This window comes from Dicentrarchus labrax, unplaced genomic scaffold, assembly GCF_905237075.1.
Source record: "Dicentrarchus labrax unplaced genomic scaffold, dlabrax2021, whole genome shotgun sequence".
Taxonomy (NCBI): domain Eukaryota; kingdom Metazoa; phylum Chordata; class Actinopteri; family Moronidae; genus Dicentrarchus; species Dicentrarchus labrax.
In genome coordinates this window covers 10,084,042-10,102,757 of record NW_026136715.1, presented here as the reverse complement: position 1 = coordinate 10,102,757, position 18,716 = coordinate 10,084,042, and the positions used below count along the sequence as shown (strand labels likewise).

Below are 18,716 nucleotides of genomic sequence, written 5' to 3'. Positions count from 1 at the left end.
TAGAAAGAAACTAACCGCATGTTACTGTTCATGCCAGAGAATGGAGCAAACATAAACCACATTAAGACTTGTCTCTAAAAATACTGTGAGACAGACAATTGCTGAAATCACTCCGGTCATACAAAAGCTTCAATTCCAGACACATTAAAAAGAAGGTGTCCTTTCAACTTGAATTGTCTTGCAGCTTGGTGCATTATATCTTCCGGACAGCTTGAAACGATTGGCAGGCTGTGAAGCTCTGAAGACGCCTCGACATTTTAGATGAATGAGGAGTTATTTTTGCTGAAAGGTTTTAAAAACATGACAAAACTGAACCAAACCAAATAGCACACTGCAAGAGATATACAATATGATCATATATATTCAAAAATCATATATATATATATATATATAAGTTATGTAATAAATGCAAAATTGTAAAACAATAAAACAAACTAAACAAAAAACAATGCCATGAAATGGAGCAAAACTGAATTCAGCTTCTTTCAGTTGGTACTTCTAGAAAATGTTCAAAGTAAATCACTAGCTGGCTCAAACATGTAACACATAAACACAGAGGCCTGTCATGAGCGTGCCAATTAGGTGCACTGTAGTGCTATGCTGCTTCAGAGAATGACACTGGTTCAGTGAGCAGTAGGACAGCAGAAACAGTCACTTGCAGACAGCAAAGTCACAGTAAACCCCTAAAGAGCTGGAAACCAGGCCTTTGGCGCCTCTAAAGCCCAACAAACAGGGACAGCTACACCAAACACATATGCCGACAGGAATAAACAGAGAGACATTCATCAACAGTACAGTAAAGCCTAACAGGCAGGCAAGAAATACAGGTATTGGCCAACAGGTCACAAACAGACTGGTTAACTCTGAAGAGAAAGAGCCTCTACAAGAGAAAGGTTTTTAAGTGGCACTGCATATCACACACACACACACACACACACACTCCATCTGTCAAATGCACTCTGTTGCACGCACAAAGATAAAAAGACACCTTGTGTGTTTTGCTGTGAGTCAGCAAAGTGTCTGCATTAAAAGCTTTCCTGTGGCCTTTTTAAAACACAGACTTTTGCTCGAGCTTTGATGTTGAGCATTGTATCTCTTCAAAAGGTAGGACAGGATTGATGTTGAGTATCTCAGTCTGAAGTTGGGATTTTCAAAAATGCGCTCACTAACTTAAACATAAAACACAAACAGCATAACATCTTGTATTCATTAGCTGGCAAGGGTTACACGGACTCTGCATGAGCAGACATACCTGTGGCCTAAGCTGAAAATGCTGTTTATGCGTGAGAATGATGTACATCCACTCTGTTTGCACTAGTCAGATGTGGTTGGCTCTCCCTATACGCTCATGACGCAAGTTGCATAGGGGCTCTTATTCAGCTTAGAAAAGATAACTGCATTGTGTGATGGCACTGGCCATAGGCGCACATAATTATAAAATAAGACAATGATTATCTAGTCTCTCAGTCAAGATTTAGTTACAACTGTGGATTAATGCAAGATGGGAAGCAACAGACTGACATTCACTGTTGATTGTTCTTGATTAGCTGCACACTGGGAAATGCACATCTCTCAGTAAAAAATAACCATCAAGCATTCTGCCAAGCCATATTATAAATAGCATTTCAAATTTGGAAATGTATAAAAGGAAAGCTGGAGGCGCCAGTTTGAATGGGCCTGATGCAGCTATTTTGAGACATAAAGCTGCAGCCATAGAGGTTTATGTTTATATTGTATAGCCAAAGCTAATTGTATAATATTGTGAGGACTGACTAATTACCAAGCAGCAGAGCCAAAGCTCAGTGTTATATTTTATTTTCTCTTTATTTACCAGTATGTTAATGTTAATATTTACTTATCTAAAAAATATATATTTAATTCAATAAATATTGTTTCTTTACACCTCATTCTGTTCTGTATCGATTTACTTATTTCTTAGAACGATGGATGGGACAAACTGTAAAAGGAGGGAGGATTTTAGTGGGAGCACTGTGCTGTGTCATAAGGGCAAATGTTTACATGGCTCACGGGTCAGGTAAGACCCAAATTTTGTTTATAGCCTCACGGAGGTCAGAACTGGCTCTGATGCTAGTTATTTGGCTCCAGGGATGGCTTTGGTCCAGACTGAAATATCGTCAAGTTTTGTACTGACTTTCACGTCCTAGAGGAGAGATCCCCTGACTTTTCCTCTCGAGCCACCATTAGGCTGACATTTGTGGTTTTGAGTGAAGTGTCAATGAACTATTGGATGGATTGACATGAAATTGTGAATGGATTGTAATAACTGTGGTATCCTTAACCTATCATCCAGTGCCATGATCAGATCAAAATTTGAAAAAAATCTGAACTACTGACATTTCTATCAGCTTCAACTGTATTTCACATTTTTATAATTAGCATGCCAACATGCTAAATGAAAAAGTGAGCATGGTAAACCAGCTAATATCAGCATGGTAGCGAAATTCCCAAAATATGTTGTTGCAGGTGCAACACAGCGCATTGCTGTAGTTGTTGAATTCAACCAAAGATGACACCAAAATAAAAAGTGAACTGAATTAAGCTACATATTAAGAAAAATCAGTTTTCTCATCATTATAAACTTTAGCTTCCACCTGCCATTACTGGTGCACATAATTTCATCCTGGTGTTGAATCTGAGATCTGTGATCTCCTTTATTGACATTTAAAAATGAATGGTCACAGATAGAGAGGGACTTTTTAAAATAAATTTTACCACCACTGCCACACAGCTCCGGGGCATTTACGGACAGGCTTATGTCTTTTAAAAAGCTCAGTTTTACCCATCTGCACTAAAATGCGAGAATGCCATGTTCAGATTTGCAGACACAGACCCAAAAAGATACGCTTTCAGATTGATCTGGCTTAGTTGTCTATGTCAGTGTGTGACAGAATGAAATGGAGAGATAGTGTGCTCCACATGCTTTTGTGTCATTTGAATGATAGCTAGGAGTGACGCAGGTAAGATTATTAAAAGACCTTCCTCCACATTAGTGAAAATAACATGAAGTAATGGAAGTTAAGCAGTAAATGACTTTTCCAATTATTGCAGTGTGAAAGGAGTCTGGTCTTTAATAGTGCAGGCTTATGGCAAATTAGAGGTACTATTCTCCCTGGAGGTAACAATGGAATGACTCCTCCACACTCCCCTCTTCCAGGCAGGGAGAATGAAAATAAGGCAGCCATTGTAGTGGCAGACAAAGAGGGGCCGCGCCCCTTAGCTTTCGCTCAGAAGGGTTAGAGTGTGAGGGCTACCATCTCACTATTACCCTTCTCCCCCTTCTGTGTCACTCTCTTTCATTAGGAGATTGATTAAATTGTGAAATCGGGAGTGTGATGGATGCATGAGTAACTTCTTAAGTCGCTCCCCGAGGCTTTGACAAGGGCAATATCAAGGACCCCCTGTTACTCCCTTTTCCTCGCTCGTCCCTTCATCCCCAGGAAACCCAATCTAGGTAATTAGAGTAAAGAGTGTTGGAGACTTGTATGGGAGAGAAAAACAGAGAGAGAGAGGGTGACAGTGGCAAGAAATCTGCTGTTATTGCACTTTTCCCAGCCATTTACTCCCCCCAACCTCAATACATACACACACACTTTTGCACTGTTCACCTTTCATATACCACTTTACACCTTCCTTCTTATTCTTCTTCTCACTTTCTAAATCCATCAGGCAGCAGTGACGAGGAGAAATGCAGACTAGAGGGAAAATGGAGGGAAGAAGGGGTGAGGAGAGTGAGAGTAAGAGGGGAAAAAATGAAAGGGGCCATGAATTGACTGCATCAGCACAACTCTGTAGCAGAGCGTGAGTCCTTCTGGCTAGAAACCTGGAAACAGGAAGTTTAGAGAAGTTGCCAGGACTTGTTTGACTGGACAGGATAGAGTTTTGGGTAGAGTTTTTTCCCCCTTGAACAGACATGTGACCTCTGTGGGATCCCATGCTGCTGTGAAATTATTTTTTTTCTCATTGTCTACTCCAATCTGGTCAGAGAAACATCCACTTACATCACTGCATGGACACATTTCCAGTGGACACAGCTGAAGGGTTGTTTGGAAGGAAAAGCATACAGTACATTCCTCCAAGCCTGCAGGGGCAAACACTTTGGAGGTATCATGAGGTAAACAGATGTCCAGGGACCCAGATGTGAGTGGAAAAGCAAAGGAGGAAAGGTGTTCAGGTAGAGGCGGGAGCAGTATGCACGCTTGATGTTGACTGGAAGCCTGACAAAATGGGCTGCTCCCTGCCAAGCCTGCCCCTGCCAAGCACAGGCAGAAACTGAAGAGGGGCTGGACCTTGCCATGCTGCTGCTGGGTGTTTTGAAAAAGTTGCTCATTCACAACACAAAGACGCACTCCCTCACTCGTGTACACACACACACACACACACACACACACACACACACCTACACACACACACACCTACACACACACACACAAATACATGGTCGCACTGCAGCCTCTTAGTGTGTGTCAGAATGTTTCCCAGGATGTTCTGGCTCCCGCTAACCAAGCGAGGGATTCTGCTTGGCAAACTCCACCTCAGCAAGAGTCCAGCTGTCATCTTGACAAATGAACCTTGGAAGAGTGAGGAGGTGTGTGTGTATGTTTGTGCAGCCATGCATCTGTGTCTGTGGATTCACGCCTGTGTATTTTTGCTCGAACATAAGCACGTGTATCGTAAGGATGACACACAGATGGCTGATGTACATGTGGTTTTTGCTTTTCCAAAAGCAGCTGGCCTGTCATTCCTTGATTGACACAGATCAGAAAATGGATCAAAGCCAGCAGAGGTCAGTTTCTGTGAACCTCATTCTATTCCCGGAAGTCATCAGGCAAACATTGCTGAAAATCTGGAAATGCACCAGCCGCTTGGCTTGACGCTGAGTCCTCTTTAAAGTGACACTGACTACATAGCAACCAGCACAAATCACCTTATATAAAGAAGCATTTTGCCTGGCCTCAGATGAACCATAACATCGTCCCCTGTATGCTGCGATGCCAGCCTCTGTGCAAAGAGCTATGTATCACTTTGGTTTTATGAACAATGTGGGATGTTAAAGCTTTTATAGAGCGTTAGGAGGAAATGTTCTTTTCTTCTCAAAATGAGGAGCAAATAAAAATGTGCAAAGCAGCATCAGGGAGTATTGGAAATAAAAGCAATGAGAAACCTGCAAAGTTAAAGGATGAGTTATAAAATACTGGCAACTTTTTATCTGGTGCTAAACTGTTTATCTTAGGAGCTGTTTCATCTTGAGATGCTGTAAAGCATTTCATTGTGCAGTGAGGAATTTTATTACACACATACACAGTGGAGATGTATGTTTGCTTGTACCAAACCTTCATGTGAGTCTGTGTGTGCTAGTGCGCGTTTGTCTGTGTGTGGTTAGGAGGTTTTACCAGCTTACAAAAACATGATCACCCCACGACAGTATCCATTATACTTGCATGAAAAGATTCTGACTGAGGCCTTTCACTGTAAATGACAAAGTAAATAGGATCACTTTATTCTGGTGCAGGCCTTGATTTTGATTTCCCTCACATTTTACCTCCAGGAAAAAAAGAGCCAAAGAGGGGAAAATGGAAAAATACAAGCACATTAAGTGAGATTAGAATTTTTTATCACATGACTCGCATCCAAAAGCGCTTCAATTCAATTCAATCTCATGCCCAAGGACTTTCCCTCCTCGCAATTACTCTTTTTCTTTCATTTCCTCTAAATGCTGTTGCTTTGTGTTGAATCCAATCTGATTCTGTCAGCTCTGTCTCTCAGGCAAAAATGCAAACATTACTGAGCAGAGGTGGGAGGAAAGTTATACCTGATGGGACAACTCCTGTGTCTGCATGACTTTTTTTCCTTCCAGTCTGCTTGATCTGCTTGTCTGCCTGCATGATTTCTTCTCTGTCTACTTTTCTGCTCGACTGTCATTCTGTCCCTCTGTCGGTCTGACTGCCAACCTGTCCTTTCTATTTGACCGACCTTGTCTCATATCACCAACAATCACTACCACCCCTCACACCCCCCCCCCGCTTCATCATCACCGGTCCCCACCTCCCTGAGTCCCCTTCAGAATATCTTTCGTCCAATTTCACTGCATATTATTTTTTCATGTCTTCAGAGGAATAGAGATTCAGCTCTCCTTCATCCTACTGATACACAGGGTCGCCGAGGCCAACCTCCAGGGTACCAGACAGAGGCTGTTTGTTAAGCTGTTATTTATCTCCTTCATAAAGTCCTCCTCATCTCCTATTAAAGAGCCCAGAACTGTTGCCCTTGACTCACACATAACTCTTGTGTCTTTTGGTGAGATGATTTACTGTTTAATTTAACACCAACTGAACCCAGGAGGGAGCCTGCCTGGTGCTGCCTGATGTCATATCAGAGAAGAATGTGTTAGGGGGGATTTGTGAACATGTGTGTGTTTATCTGTGTGTGTGTGCGCGTGTATAAGAGAGTGGGTGGCTGAGGCAGGTTTTTTTGTTGTTTGTTTTGTTACTGTAAAGCCCTAGTAGTAGCAGCTCTGGGCCTGGGTGTGCACAGCAAGGACACGTCTGGAAAATCTTTCTCTTGAAAATAAAACCGTAGCTGAGTATGCTTGATGAACATGTTTACTGGGACTTCACACCACTAATTTCAAAATAATGAGATATTAAACAGTGAAAATTACATTTCAGTCTCACTTCCCCGAACACAGGAGAAAACAAAGGCCAAATGCTGTTGACAAATACATAAATGTAGTAACAATTTATTTTCCTCATCAATACCAGGAGATTGTAGGAGACTCCATTTCCTGGGGGCTGATAAATGTAATTACATTGATCTTGCTAATTTCATTAGAGGAAAGGAAATGAAGTTCACAAGGTATTTGTTATATGCCAAGACAAGACTACGGTAGATAGAGTGGGGGGTCTAGCTCTTAGGAAAATAATGGATTATTGAGGAGAAACAAGAACCACAACTAAGCATACAGAAATGGAGCTGCCATAGATTGCATGAAGCTATTCCTTTCCCGTTTCATGATTGCCCTCGACCACCTCCTCGCGTGAGATATTAATGTGCCCTCAGGTGCTCACCTCTTCTCTTAAATACCAGGGTCTCACGCTATTCAGAAAATGGTCAAATTGCTTTTATGGTTATATGTTTCATTAATGATATGACCTGTCAAAAAAGACAGCTATGAGCATGTTTCTCCAGTGCAAGACTCCATTAGCAAGAGTAACAATGTAAAGCACTCTCAACTGTTTTACTCGTGCCATCATAACTCATATCTACAGTGGCTTCATCCTTGCTGTCACAAGAGAAGACTTAAAAAAAAAAAAAAATGTTATTATATCTGAATACTTCTATTTTGCACTTTTTGATGCACCTGCACATGACTAGAATATCTGAGAGACAGATTTCTGCTTTATTGGATAAAGTGATAGAGACATGGGATGGGAGGGGGTGACATGCACCAAATGGCCTGGGCTGGAATTAACTCAGCCTTGATACATCAAGCGCACACTCTACTGGTGGTCTACCGGGGCGCCCAAGATGATCACTTTTTAGATAAATGTGTAAATGTGTTTATTTGCATCTTTTTGAGGCTTAAACACAGTGTTTCTTTGAGCTCAATGCAACACATCTTAGTTGAGTATGTTACCATGCTAACATTTGCAAATTGGGCTGATTGGGATGTCATTAGTTTTGCTGAGATTAATAAAACTTTGATCTGATGGTGGCGCAAGAGGAAAGGTTAAGCGATTACCAAAGTTATTACAATTCATCCTGAGTGAGTCATGAATGTTTGTACCGAATTTAATAGAAAATCAACCACTAGCTGTAGATATATTGTGGACCAACAGCCTGACCGACCTACCGACATACATTGGCATCCAAAGAGCCATTGGGCTAGAATGTCTGAAAAAAGGGGATCAAGGTACTTATTTAGACAAATGATTTGCAATGTCTCCTAACAGGGGTTGCTTATGCTGGAAGAAAATTCCCAGCCGGGGTTTGGAAAGAAAATACCTTGTGTGAAGTCTTCAGGAGGTAAAATCAAACAAAAATCCAAGGGTTTAAGACTAGCCAAGATGTTTTACTGAGTAAAACAAAAAGCAAACGAAATGCCGACCTGACTGTTTGCGCTATTCCCCCAGAGTCGCCTGAGGTCTCTCCTTTCTTTTTCCTCCCTCTTCATACTCTATAGGAGGTCCACCCATATCTAAAAGAAGTTTATGGTTTCCTACTTTTCTTCCCCAGCTTGATAGAGTTTATGTAGTGTGTTTGTGGAGTATATGTGTGTTTAAGTTGTACATGTGCCAAGGAAAGGACCTTGCACAAGAACTTCGAAAGGAATACAAGACAAAATATAGCCCCAAACAAAATATGCTTGAATACATATACAGCAGTGCATATCCTGTACAGCTCATGTTTGGTAGACTGAGTGTAGCCACACATTTCACTGTTTTCACAGCCTGAATTTATTTAGCCCAGAAAAAGGAGTTCTGTGCAGTTCCACATTCATAAAGCATTCCATATGGGCAGCAATGTGGTTTCCTAGTGGCCGAGCTCTGTATCGGACTGTGATCCTTAAATACTCACATCCCTGTGTTTCACCATCCTGTGGTTTCTCTGGTGGACTAGGTTAAAAAAAAAAAAAAGATGGAGTCCTGTTTTTCTGGCTTAGCTTTTTCGTCTCTTTGTTTAGGGATAAAGCAGAAATGCGACCAAACAAAACCCCAAACAATGAGCATATACAAAGGCAACAACGCGGCACATGCGCTTTACTGATCCTTTGTTTGCTGCCTGTGTAGGACAAGTAATTTCTCTCTGTGCTTGTGTATGCATGTGTATGTTTGTTTGTGATTGAGTGCGTGTGTTTGTGAGCATATATCTCAGCAGGAGAGAGTGGAAAAAGATGAAGGGGGCCGACTGGAGCAGTGCAGTGCTGGTGTTGGCCGGGTGGTGGGGTGGCAGATGCCAGAAGGCTTCATTTGACTCAAGGGAAGAGGCCACGAACAGCAGTACTCCGGGAAGTCTATCAGACCTAAACACAAACACAGACGTGCTTCTAATCCTGGTCTAGTCCTACATTCCCTCTCTTGCTCCTTTTCCTTTCTTTCTGTTGCTTTCCTCTTGTTCTCTCTCTTGTCCCCCCCCCCCCCCCTTCAAATTCTCAATCAGCCCAAGCTGCAGCGCCAGCTCACTTGTACAGTATGTTGCTTTTTGTTTACTCCTTTTCTTTTAAGAGATTTTTTTTCTTTTTTGTCTGTCTTTCTGGTGTGTTTGTTGTTGCCGTGTCTGTCAGTGAAGCGGAGCAGTCATTAATCACTGGTAAACGTACGCAGAGGAAAAGCAGACACCTCAGGGGGGGACTTCTCTCATTCTGCTCAGAAAACGCTTTTCTCAACGTGCTCCATGGAGAGAGATGTAGAAACTGGAGCACAGGTGCTGCAGCAAGTACAATAAACATCACCAGATGCACTGTCACACACTTAAAATCTGATACAAATGTCGGTATTTTGTGCACTGTTTAACATGCAGGCCCCTTTTTAATAGACACTTTCTGAAGCTACTACCAGGAAATAAATGCCTACAAAAAAATATTCTGATACAAATGACTTGTCAATAAAAGTGCAGGATATCAAATAAACCTCTTTCTCTTCATATCAGTCAATAAAGGGCTTTAGACAAGTACCCATTTATTTGGCTTATGCTCTCACAGCTGCTGTTTCTCTCTATAGTATTCCTGTCAATATAATGCCCTGTGATTATTGAGGGGTGCAGCCGCACTTTATCGGAATATCTGGCTTCTCTGTCTCAAGGACAGCCGGCAGACAGAAAAATTTTCTTCCAAAGAAATATTATCCAATAAAACCACAGTTTAGCTGAAATTGCAGTCATTTTCACATCCTTTATTCCAGCTCTCAAAATAAATGTCTTCTTCCTCAAAATAATATCTCCGTTAGACAAATACTAAAATATTACACAGAGCAGAGAAGGTTTGGAAGTAAATCAACAACAGGTTTCAGAAGAGAGAAGCTGAAAAGAAGAGAGGAGACAAAGGCCAAAGCAAAAATGATGCAACGGATGAACAATTAGAAGAAAAGAGATGGCGAGAAAAAGGATGACAAGAGACTATTGCGTTTTTTGTAGAATACGAAATACACTTCAACCAGTCCCATGTGACAGAGATTGCTAACTAGCAAAGGCACATTTTATGCTTGTTAGTCTTAAAGGAATAATTTGACGATTTGGGAAATACACTCATTCAATGTCTTGTGGAGAGGTAAATAATAAGATCTATCCCACTCATATATGTCCATTAAATATGAAGGTTACAAGCAGAAGTAGTCGTCTAGCTTAAAGACGGCACAGAAAAAACATTGAGAAACAATCCAAAGGTAACAAAAACAGCCTAACTGTGCCTCTGAAGCTAATACTAATTAGCACATATTATGTTTAGTAACACAGCAACTAAACCCCTGTTTTCTTAAACAGTCGTCTTAATGCTAAGCTAGGCTTGTTGTCCTTGGCTGTAGCTTCATATTTAATTGACATACCAGACAGTAGTATTGATCTTCTCATCTAAAAAGCATACTCCTCAAAATGTTAACTTATTCCTAAATGATAGAAGTTTAGTCTGGGGTTGAAGTGAGTTGAAGTATGCTGTAACGGCTTGTCATTTCCCAAAGAAATTCTCAGTTTTATCCATTCATATCTGATCTTTTCCATTGGAGACACCACTGCAGTAGAAGACGACATTGTGCTATTATAGATGTGAAAGCTATGGTATGTAACTGTTTAGTGGTGAATAGACTACAAGTATGAAGCCCACCACATATTGTGATATAAGGGCAATTTAAAGAATTGTATGGGTCCTTTTGATAGCTCCTTTCCACCTTTCCTCTCAACTCCTGCTCCCACACCACCCTTTGTTCAGGATTTAGCTCAAGAAGATCTTTTCAGGGTTCTTAGGGGGCATAGAGGGGTAGTTTGGAAAGAGGTAAATTGCACAATATTTGACTTGGCAGTATCATAATTGGTAGGTTGCTGGCAGTGCAGATTCAGTGGAGAACTCCAATCTGCATGACTGCAGAAGCCGTCATCTTTATACAAATCTTGAAAACACTTTAAGCCTTTATTGTGCCATTGCATAAAAATAGCATCTGTACGTGATGGAGTGAAGGTATGCTTACCAATTTACAATCTGTTTACCCAGTAAATAGTCACATAAAGTGGATAAAAACTTGTTACAATGTGACAATGATCTCACCTGCACCTGCAACTCTGGCCAAAACCACATCTTTGTCTCTCTCTCTGTTATTTTCTCACAGACAAGAGTACAATGAAAAAGGCATTTTACTGGACAAACATTTATTCATACCCCGTCTGGCTCGTTGTCTAAACTGTTGTTTCATAAGGGGTTTTGTTCATTTTTTCTGCTGACGGCTGTTCTAATAGGGGGTTAAGGGAGTTGGGTGGTGGTGGGGTAGGGGGGGTTACGTTGAGTCTTTATTTACCCGAGCAGAAGAAATCGATGCATCTCTGCCGTAGGAGAAGTGTGTGGATCAATGGAAGGTTTCAAAAAGCCTCTGTGAAAAATCAATGTCCCTTACATGCTATTGATGGCTGTTTGGCGGTAGAAGAAAAGAGAACGACAAAGAACACCTGTTTATTGTGAAAAATTACTCCCCTCTTGCTTTGTTTTAGTCTTTCTGGATCTCTCTCTTTGTTTTATCTAGGCTTGTGTTTTTGTTTCCTCTCCAATGCTATCTTATAGCCATTCATTTAATTTTTTTTGTTAAAAGTTATGCTCCACTCATACCCATATATTGTATGCTGAAATGGGGGAGTAATGAGTTACATTTTTCCTTCTGTGGAGGCCGCCATGTTGAACCGCCATGTTTCTACAGTAGTTTAATGCAACATACTTTTTACTCTTAAGTAGATTTTGAGAGAAAAATCATAACTTTTACGCCATTACATTTGGATATATTAATTGCGTTACTTTATTTATTCACTCTTTTATTTATGGAAATTATGTTAAAAGAGGCTTGTAGTCTGCTGATCGCAGGTCTGCTGGCTGTTATCCTACTGCAGCCACACCCCCTCATGACTCATAGTAGAATAATTGCTTTAGGTACAGCGGGAGATTCAGATAGGATGGGGGGGAGTATTCTTCGCATCCCTTTTTTGCAGCAAGCTCAGTTGTAAACGTTCGGTGTGAGGTCAGTGCATAACTGACAGAAAGCACTAAGTGTATCTGTTGTCTTAATGCTGGTAAGTTTCATACTATATATACATTATCATTCTGTCACAACATCAGCCAGATCTTAGCATTCATTCACTTACCTGCTCTGTGTTTTCCTGTCATACACTAACTCTCCCTGTCAAGCCACTCCCTCGTGCCTTGCATTAATCCTCCTGACCATTTCCGCCCACTTTCTTACCTGATTAATCTAGGGGTATATACCGGTCCATTTCCACTCTGTATTTTCTAGTGTGCATAGTTTTCCAGAATTCATTCTGCCTGTCTAATTCTGCCTGCTTGATCTACTGCCTGAACCACAGCTTGATCATTTATTTTTTGTATTACTTATTGGATTTGTTTGTCTGGTCTGACTGTCTACCTGTTTTTGACTCTTGCCTGCTTCTGAACAAAGTAATCTTGAACTTTTAACTTAACCTGTCTTTCTGTGAATTATGCTTTTGGGTTCTAGCTTGCCGTCTTTCTGAACCATTATGAATGTATCATCATATATTACGCTTCAAAACTACTACTACTCCTGCTTTCTGGCAGAATGTAAATATCTGAGCTAATGGTGTGTGTCTTTGTGACTGTATAAACCATTTAACTAGTCTTATTGTCCTGGTGAATATCTGCTGCAGCAGATTAGGAGATGATGCCATCACATTTCATTACTTATTTATCTTTACCTTAGGCAGTGGTTGAAATGATGTCAGTCGTACCCACATAAAAGAAGTCAGAGAAAGACAGTAGAGCGCAGATATTTTCCTTTTTTTCAAGTTATTTAAGTCATCTTTTCAGTAGGTATTTTGATGACTACTTTTTACTTATGCTTGTAAGAAAGCACAACACCTCTGTCCATCATCTAGGAAGACAAAAAATGAGTGGAAACCGGTGTTGCTATCACTGAGCTACATTCAGGACAAGTCTGACACTACATGGTGAAGGTCTAATATTAAGCCACAGAGTTACACCCTGTGCGTGCTACACCTTGATGTACATTGAAAGAGTATGAAGTGCGGGAGCAATTATTTCAGCACCGCTATTAATAAAAAGCAGTCAATAACATCTCATTGAGCTCTGACACTGTCTTGGCTTTAGAGAGCAGTGGGAGTACAGTTCTGCCAAGACTTCACGTAAGCAGTCAACATCTCCCTCGAGCCATGTCACGCTGCAAGCTGAGAGGCCAGTCAGTAGGGCCTCTGTCCTGACACCTGCCCGATCCTGTGCTGGCCTGATCAAAGTGACAGTCCTGCAGACCCGCAGAGATGCAGGTGAGGGCTGCTGTCACCCCGCCTGTCCAACTGATGGCAACTTGGTCAGGGCAGGGAGAAAAGCGGCGGGATGGTGGGGAAGGCCGCTGCCTGCACGTCACTCAGTGGTGCGCTGGATGACAGAACAGCCCATTAGGAAAGGGACTGACTTCACAGGCCATTAGGGGAGGCATCACACAGCCACAGCACACAGAGCACTGAGTAATGGCCCAGTTGGAGAGAGACAGGGGAGGAGATGACAGAAACACAGCAAGTTCTGTTTTGTAACATGCTCTGTATAAAACTTAAAATTGCAATTAACATATTAAATGTCAGAGACTGAAAAAAAGGTTCCGTCTGTGTGACGGAATTAAAGTTCTTGGATTTTTTTGTTGTTTTGATTGAAGCAGATGCACACAAACCTTAATTCTCAACAGAGGACCAAAGAGGTTATAAAAGCGGACTAAACACATAAACAACAAGAATGGCAAAATCATCCCCATGCCATCCAACCCCCAGAGCTGTCTCCTTGTTAAAATCTTTAGTTCTCAGTATGGCCCTGTCTGCCCTCCAGCCATCATTAAAGAGAACGGCAGGAGCCTGAGAGCCCAACAGAGGCATCAGCACGCATCACTTCTCCTCTGCTCTGAACGCTCCACTCCCTGCAATCCACCAGCCCCTGATGGACCTATTTACTGCACAAAGTGGACTGTGTTTGGTTGCACACTATACTTCCAAATGTTCCTTTGATACCCCCTCTCTCTCTCTCTCTCTCTCTCTCTCTCTCTCTCTCTCCCTGGTTCTGACCAGCTCATGGTATCAGCAGAACTGTCTTGCCAGTTTATGGCTGGTGTTAGCACTACTGAAGTGCTCAACGTGCTCAGATGAGAGTGCCACACTGTGCCAGGCTGATGGGACACACTCCAGCTGTAGAAGCACTCCAACTCCAAAACAAAGACTTACAAACTCTCCCCTCTTTGACTTGATGTTTTTGTCTCTATAAAAAAGGGAGAATAAAAAAAAGTTTCCTTCAAGCAGCTCCCCAAGCTTTTCCCTGGGGATTGGATGAAACCCGGTAGAAAAACAAAGAACAGAAACAAAAGGAAAAAAAATGCTTCTTTTGCACAATTTAAGACCCAAAAGAGATAAACTGTGAGAGTTTTGTAAACAGCGAGGAAAAGCTGATGGCTAGATATTGCAGATAAAGAGAGAAGGAAAGTGGGAGCAGGGAATGAAGCAGCGGTCTTGTGGAATGATGTTTTTTTGAAGAATTACAACGCACACCACAAGCTAAGAGGATAGAGCTTTGCTATGAGAGAGGCAAACTGCGCATTCTGTTGTGACAGAATCTCTGAATTTTAAACACTGCAGCTCGACAACACATTTACACAAACGTTTATTTATTCATGTTTTTTTTTCTCAGACAGGCTTGTACAGGCTCGACCTCCAACCCTCACCATGTTGTGCTGATATTTTGCACTTATTAAAAGTAGCAGTTTTGCAGAAATGAAATTTGCCGTGATGGGAGTCAGTTGTTGTTGCCATATTGCAATCTTGAATGATAAATGAGGAGAGGTTTTTTGAATAATCATTAGGCACCAACAGCTGAGGTGTTACTATTTGTATAATTCCTGTTTCCTTAGACATGGTTGCAAGTTTTTTTTCATGTTATTAACTCTAATTAATTGTAATTTAAGCCATCAAGCTGTTAATGGGGAATAGAGGATGAACCACTGGGCTTGGGAATAGAAGCTTTTCATAAATTCTCCCACAGGAGGCCCAGCATTATGGCTTCAGTAAAGATTCTGTGACAAATTGTATTGTTATAAAGAAGCAATAGAAATAGTACTGAACTTCGGGCAACCTTTCTGAAATGGCCTGATAAAGGAAAGAAAGGCTGCATGGAGAAGCAGAAATAATAATTCGTTATACTATGAACCCAATGGACCTCACACTGTGGGAGAGTTTAGCTGCTTAGCTGTTGTGGAGCCCGATCTGTGTCTGAAGGGAAAACTTCTCAGGGCCAATCAGGGCTGTTTAAATACCTTAAGATTTTGTGGCTATAATTACATCAGGGGAACACAACATAATCATCTGCGAGGATGTGGAGAACAAACCAGTTATGCTAATGTATTTCTGTTCTTTATCACTGTTCATCACACATCCACAATCAGCATTATCCGTGAAGTGCCCTCAAGAAATCCCAGCTGTAAATTCAGAACGAATCAGCGATGCGTCCCATCAAATCTGTCACTTACGCTGACGAGCATCTGAGGGAATGGTCCTCGAGAATTTTCTGCCACGTTGATTGGTGGGATCACCCAGTCCCTCTTCTGTCTCCGTAGACCCTTGGAGCTGTTCAGGCCAGACCCTGAGAACATGATGACAGGAGGTGGTGCTTGGAATGCCTCCTTCCTCTCTTTTTTCTCAGCGACTTTCCCCTTCTCCTTTGTGACCTTTAAGAAAACACAAGGCTATATTTAGGAGGCTGTTAATGATAACAGTAACTGATGTGATGTCTCAAAGCAGAAATTGACAGGGCAACAAGAATAACATTTTAGTATTGTTAATTAGGTAAAAAATCTGTGTGTAGTGAGAATTCTTGTGATTTTTTTAGGAGTTGAGTCACTGTCTTACTGATTAAGAGGTAAGGTTTTTTTCATACAGTAAGCGCTGTGTAAGCCACCTGGCAACATCATATGGTCTGTATTTCAAATGGGCAACAGTAGGGCACGACTCTGTGACTGTGGGCTACATCTGAACCTACTAACAGACTGCGCCATATGCTACCTACATTTCCTCATCATAGGTCATAGCTTAAAATAGAGGAAATCAATAGCAAGTTTATCTAACTAACATATATATTAAAAAAAACGGATAATCAAATTTGGAAGCTAATGTTGCATCAAGACCATTTTATTTGTTGATATGTCCTTGTTTGCTGGTGAAGAGGTGCATTATTCAGGGAACTCAGATACCAGCAAAATTGGTGCCTGCTTCATTTTCTGTGGGTGGTTTCTATGGTTGCCTTGGCGCCAGGTTGGGAAAAACCTCAACCATTATCAGCTCAGATGGTAGTGGCAAATACCAAATTTTGGTTGGTTGCACCATCTCCTTACTGTCCGAACGTATCACTCTAAATATAAGTAAATGTGTTAGGCTATAACAATAACTGTAGTGAGGAAAGAGTGTGTGTGTGTGTGTGTGTGTGTGTGTGTGCTCTCTGGCTCCTCAGTCTCCATCATGAAAAGCAGCCTGTGCAACACACATGCATGGTTCTATTAATTACTTCTGTAACCTACAGTATATCTGTCATCACTATAGCTGAAGAGAAAGCATGATGTTGCCAAGGAAACAAAGTGCTATGGATCCACTCACACACTTATTCACTCTTTCATTCATTCAATCTCTCACTCTATTACTCACTTGCTCCCTCACTAATTCAATTAAGTGTTGATTAGGAAGCATAGCAGCCAGAATAAGGATCAATCACGCACATCATTGCTCTAATACTGCTTGAATACCTTAAGGATGATACTGTATAGTAGTATACTACCAGAACCAAACGTTGCAAGTAAATTAAGTGTGTGCCTTTTTGACATCTTTATACACTAAATCCACTGGAATCATCACATGGTGGAATTCCTCCACATCATACTTTGGCATTGAATGATCATTAGGAGATAACCAGCATTGGTTTTTCAGACAATATTGCCTCTTATATTATGTATTGGGATTTGGTTGAATTATTTTCCTTATTACTGGACCTCATACATTCTGAATAAATCCCTGAAATAACAATAACATCAAAAAAGACAGAAATAAAAAGAAAGAAGTGTAAATTAACATTTATAATGAACAGACTATCTATTGTTTGGAATGACAGAGATTTTCGAAATAGGCCAAGAGCTAAACAAAAGGCATATCATTGATGTTTTAATAATTTGACCATATTAGCTGAAACTACATGGCAATTAAGAAATTCATTACAATGAGAAGAGAAAATATAAACTAAATATGAATTACAAGCTTACAAGCTTGAATAAACCAGACCACAAAAATCTTCTGTTCTATTTATCTACAAAATTGCTTCCTATTTACCACTTTGTTTGATAAGTAGTTAACTGTAATACTTCCAAAAGCATTAGAAAAAACAAACATTTTAAATAAAAACTACGAGAATCCTTTCATTATTTGCACCCATACTGTAACTGACATGATAAGACTAACAAGCATGGAAAAGGAAAATGTGTCATAGCAGTAGTAAAATTCTTAATTAATTTGAGTCATCATGCATCAGGCCTGAGCAAGACAGAGCTGTAAAGTGTGAGCACAGATGTGACGCCTCTGTGAAGTCTTTGCATCTGAGGGTTTGTGTGTGTGTGTGTGTATTTGTGCATATATGTGAAAAAGGCCATAAACTATACACTTTGTCATTTACACCGGGTATAAAAAGTCTATTAACACAGAGCATGTCTGGGGTAGGATTTACAGCTTTTTTCAGTAGACAGTGACAGCTGAGTCACAGACACAAGCTTCAATCATACAGTATTCTCCCATCATACGCTCCCCTCACACACTCCCTGCAGGCAGAGAGAAATGACCACCACAAACCTGTCTTTTTGAAAGATGCTCAAATAAGGAACTTGAAAAGGGGCCCATTTTCAATCTCCTCATGAACATTAACTCACCCATGAGTCAGAAAAGCTACATCAAATGCTGAAGCTATCTCAAGCATATCCCTAAATGAATGTCCTCATGTGGAAATGCAGCAAAACACATGAAGGGGAACTACAGAGATTCTGCTTCATTACAGATGCTTCCAGAGTGGGAAGAAACAAACCAAAGTCATTGAAAATACAGTAAGAGAGCTTTAATTGCCAGTATTTCTAGCTGGCTACCAAAGGCACCTGAGGGAATATAATCAAATATGTTGCTTTGTATGTTCAAGTACATTACATTTATCAACACCTCTATGTCAAGGTTACATAGGGTATACCATTTCAACACTTACTTTTTAAATACTACACGTTTGGCGTCGCAAGGGCTGTATAGATGCACCAAGTTCACCTACATATCTCTGGGTTAAAAGCAGTTAATAATTTGTTCACTTTAAACAGTGAGGATGGCCCAGTGGGAGGGTTACAGTTAGGGTAACCCCATGGGTCAATGGGTTTATTTTCAGCATCACAGACACTACTGAATGATCATAGAAATAT

At 40.9% G+C, this 18,716-nt stretch overlaps 1 protein-coding gene across 1 annotated transcript in view; it reads right to left on the bottom strand.

Moving 5' to 3' along the window:
* The window catches only part of LOC127377521 (cadherin-4-like), a 222,745-nt gene that overhangs the window by 44,492 nt on the left and 159,537 nt on the right, over positions 1 to 18,716 (bottom strand). The window contains exon 5 of the mRNA XM_051425475.1: positions 15,756 to 15,953. Coding sequence (XP_051281435.1) covers positions 15,756 to 15,953 — 198 coding nt within the window. The remainder of the gene's footprint in view (positions 1 to 15,755; positions 15,954 to 18,716) is intronic.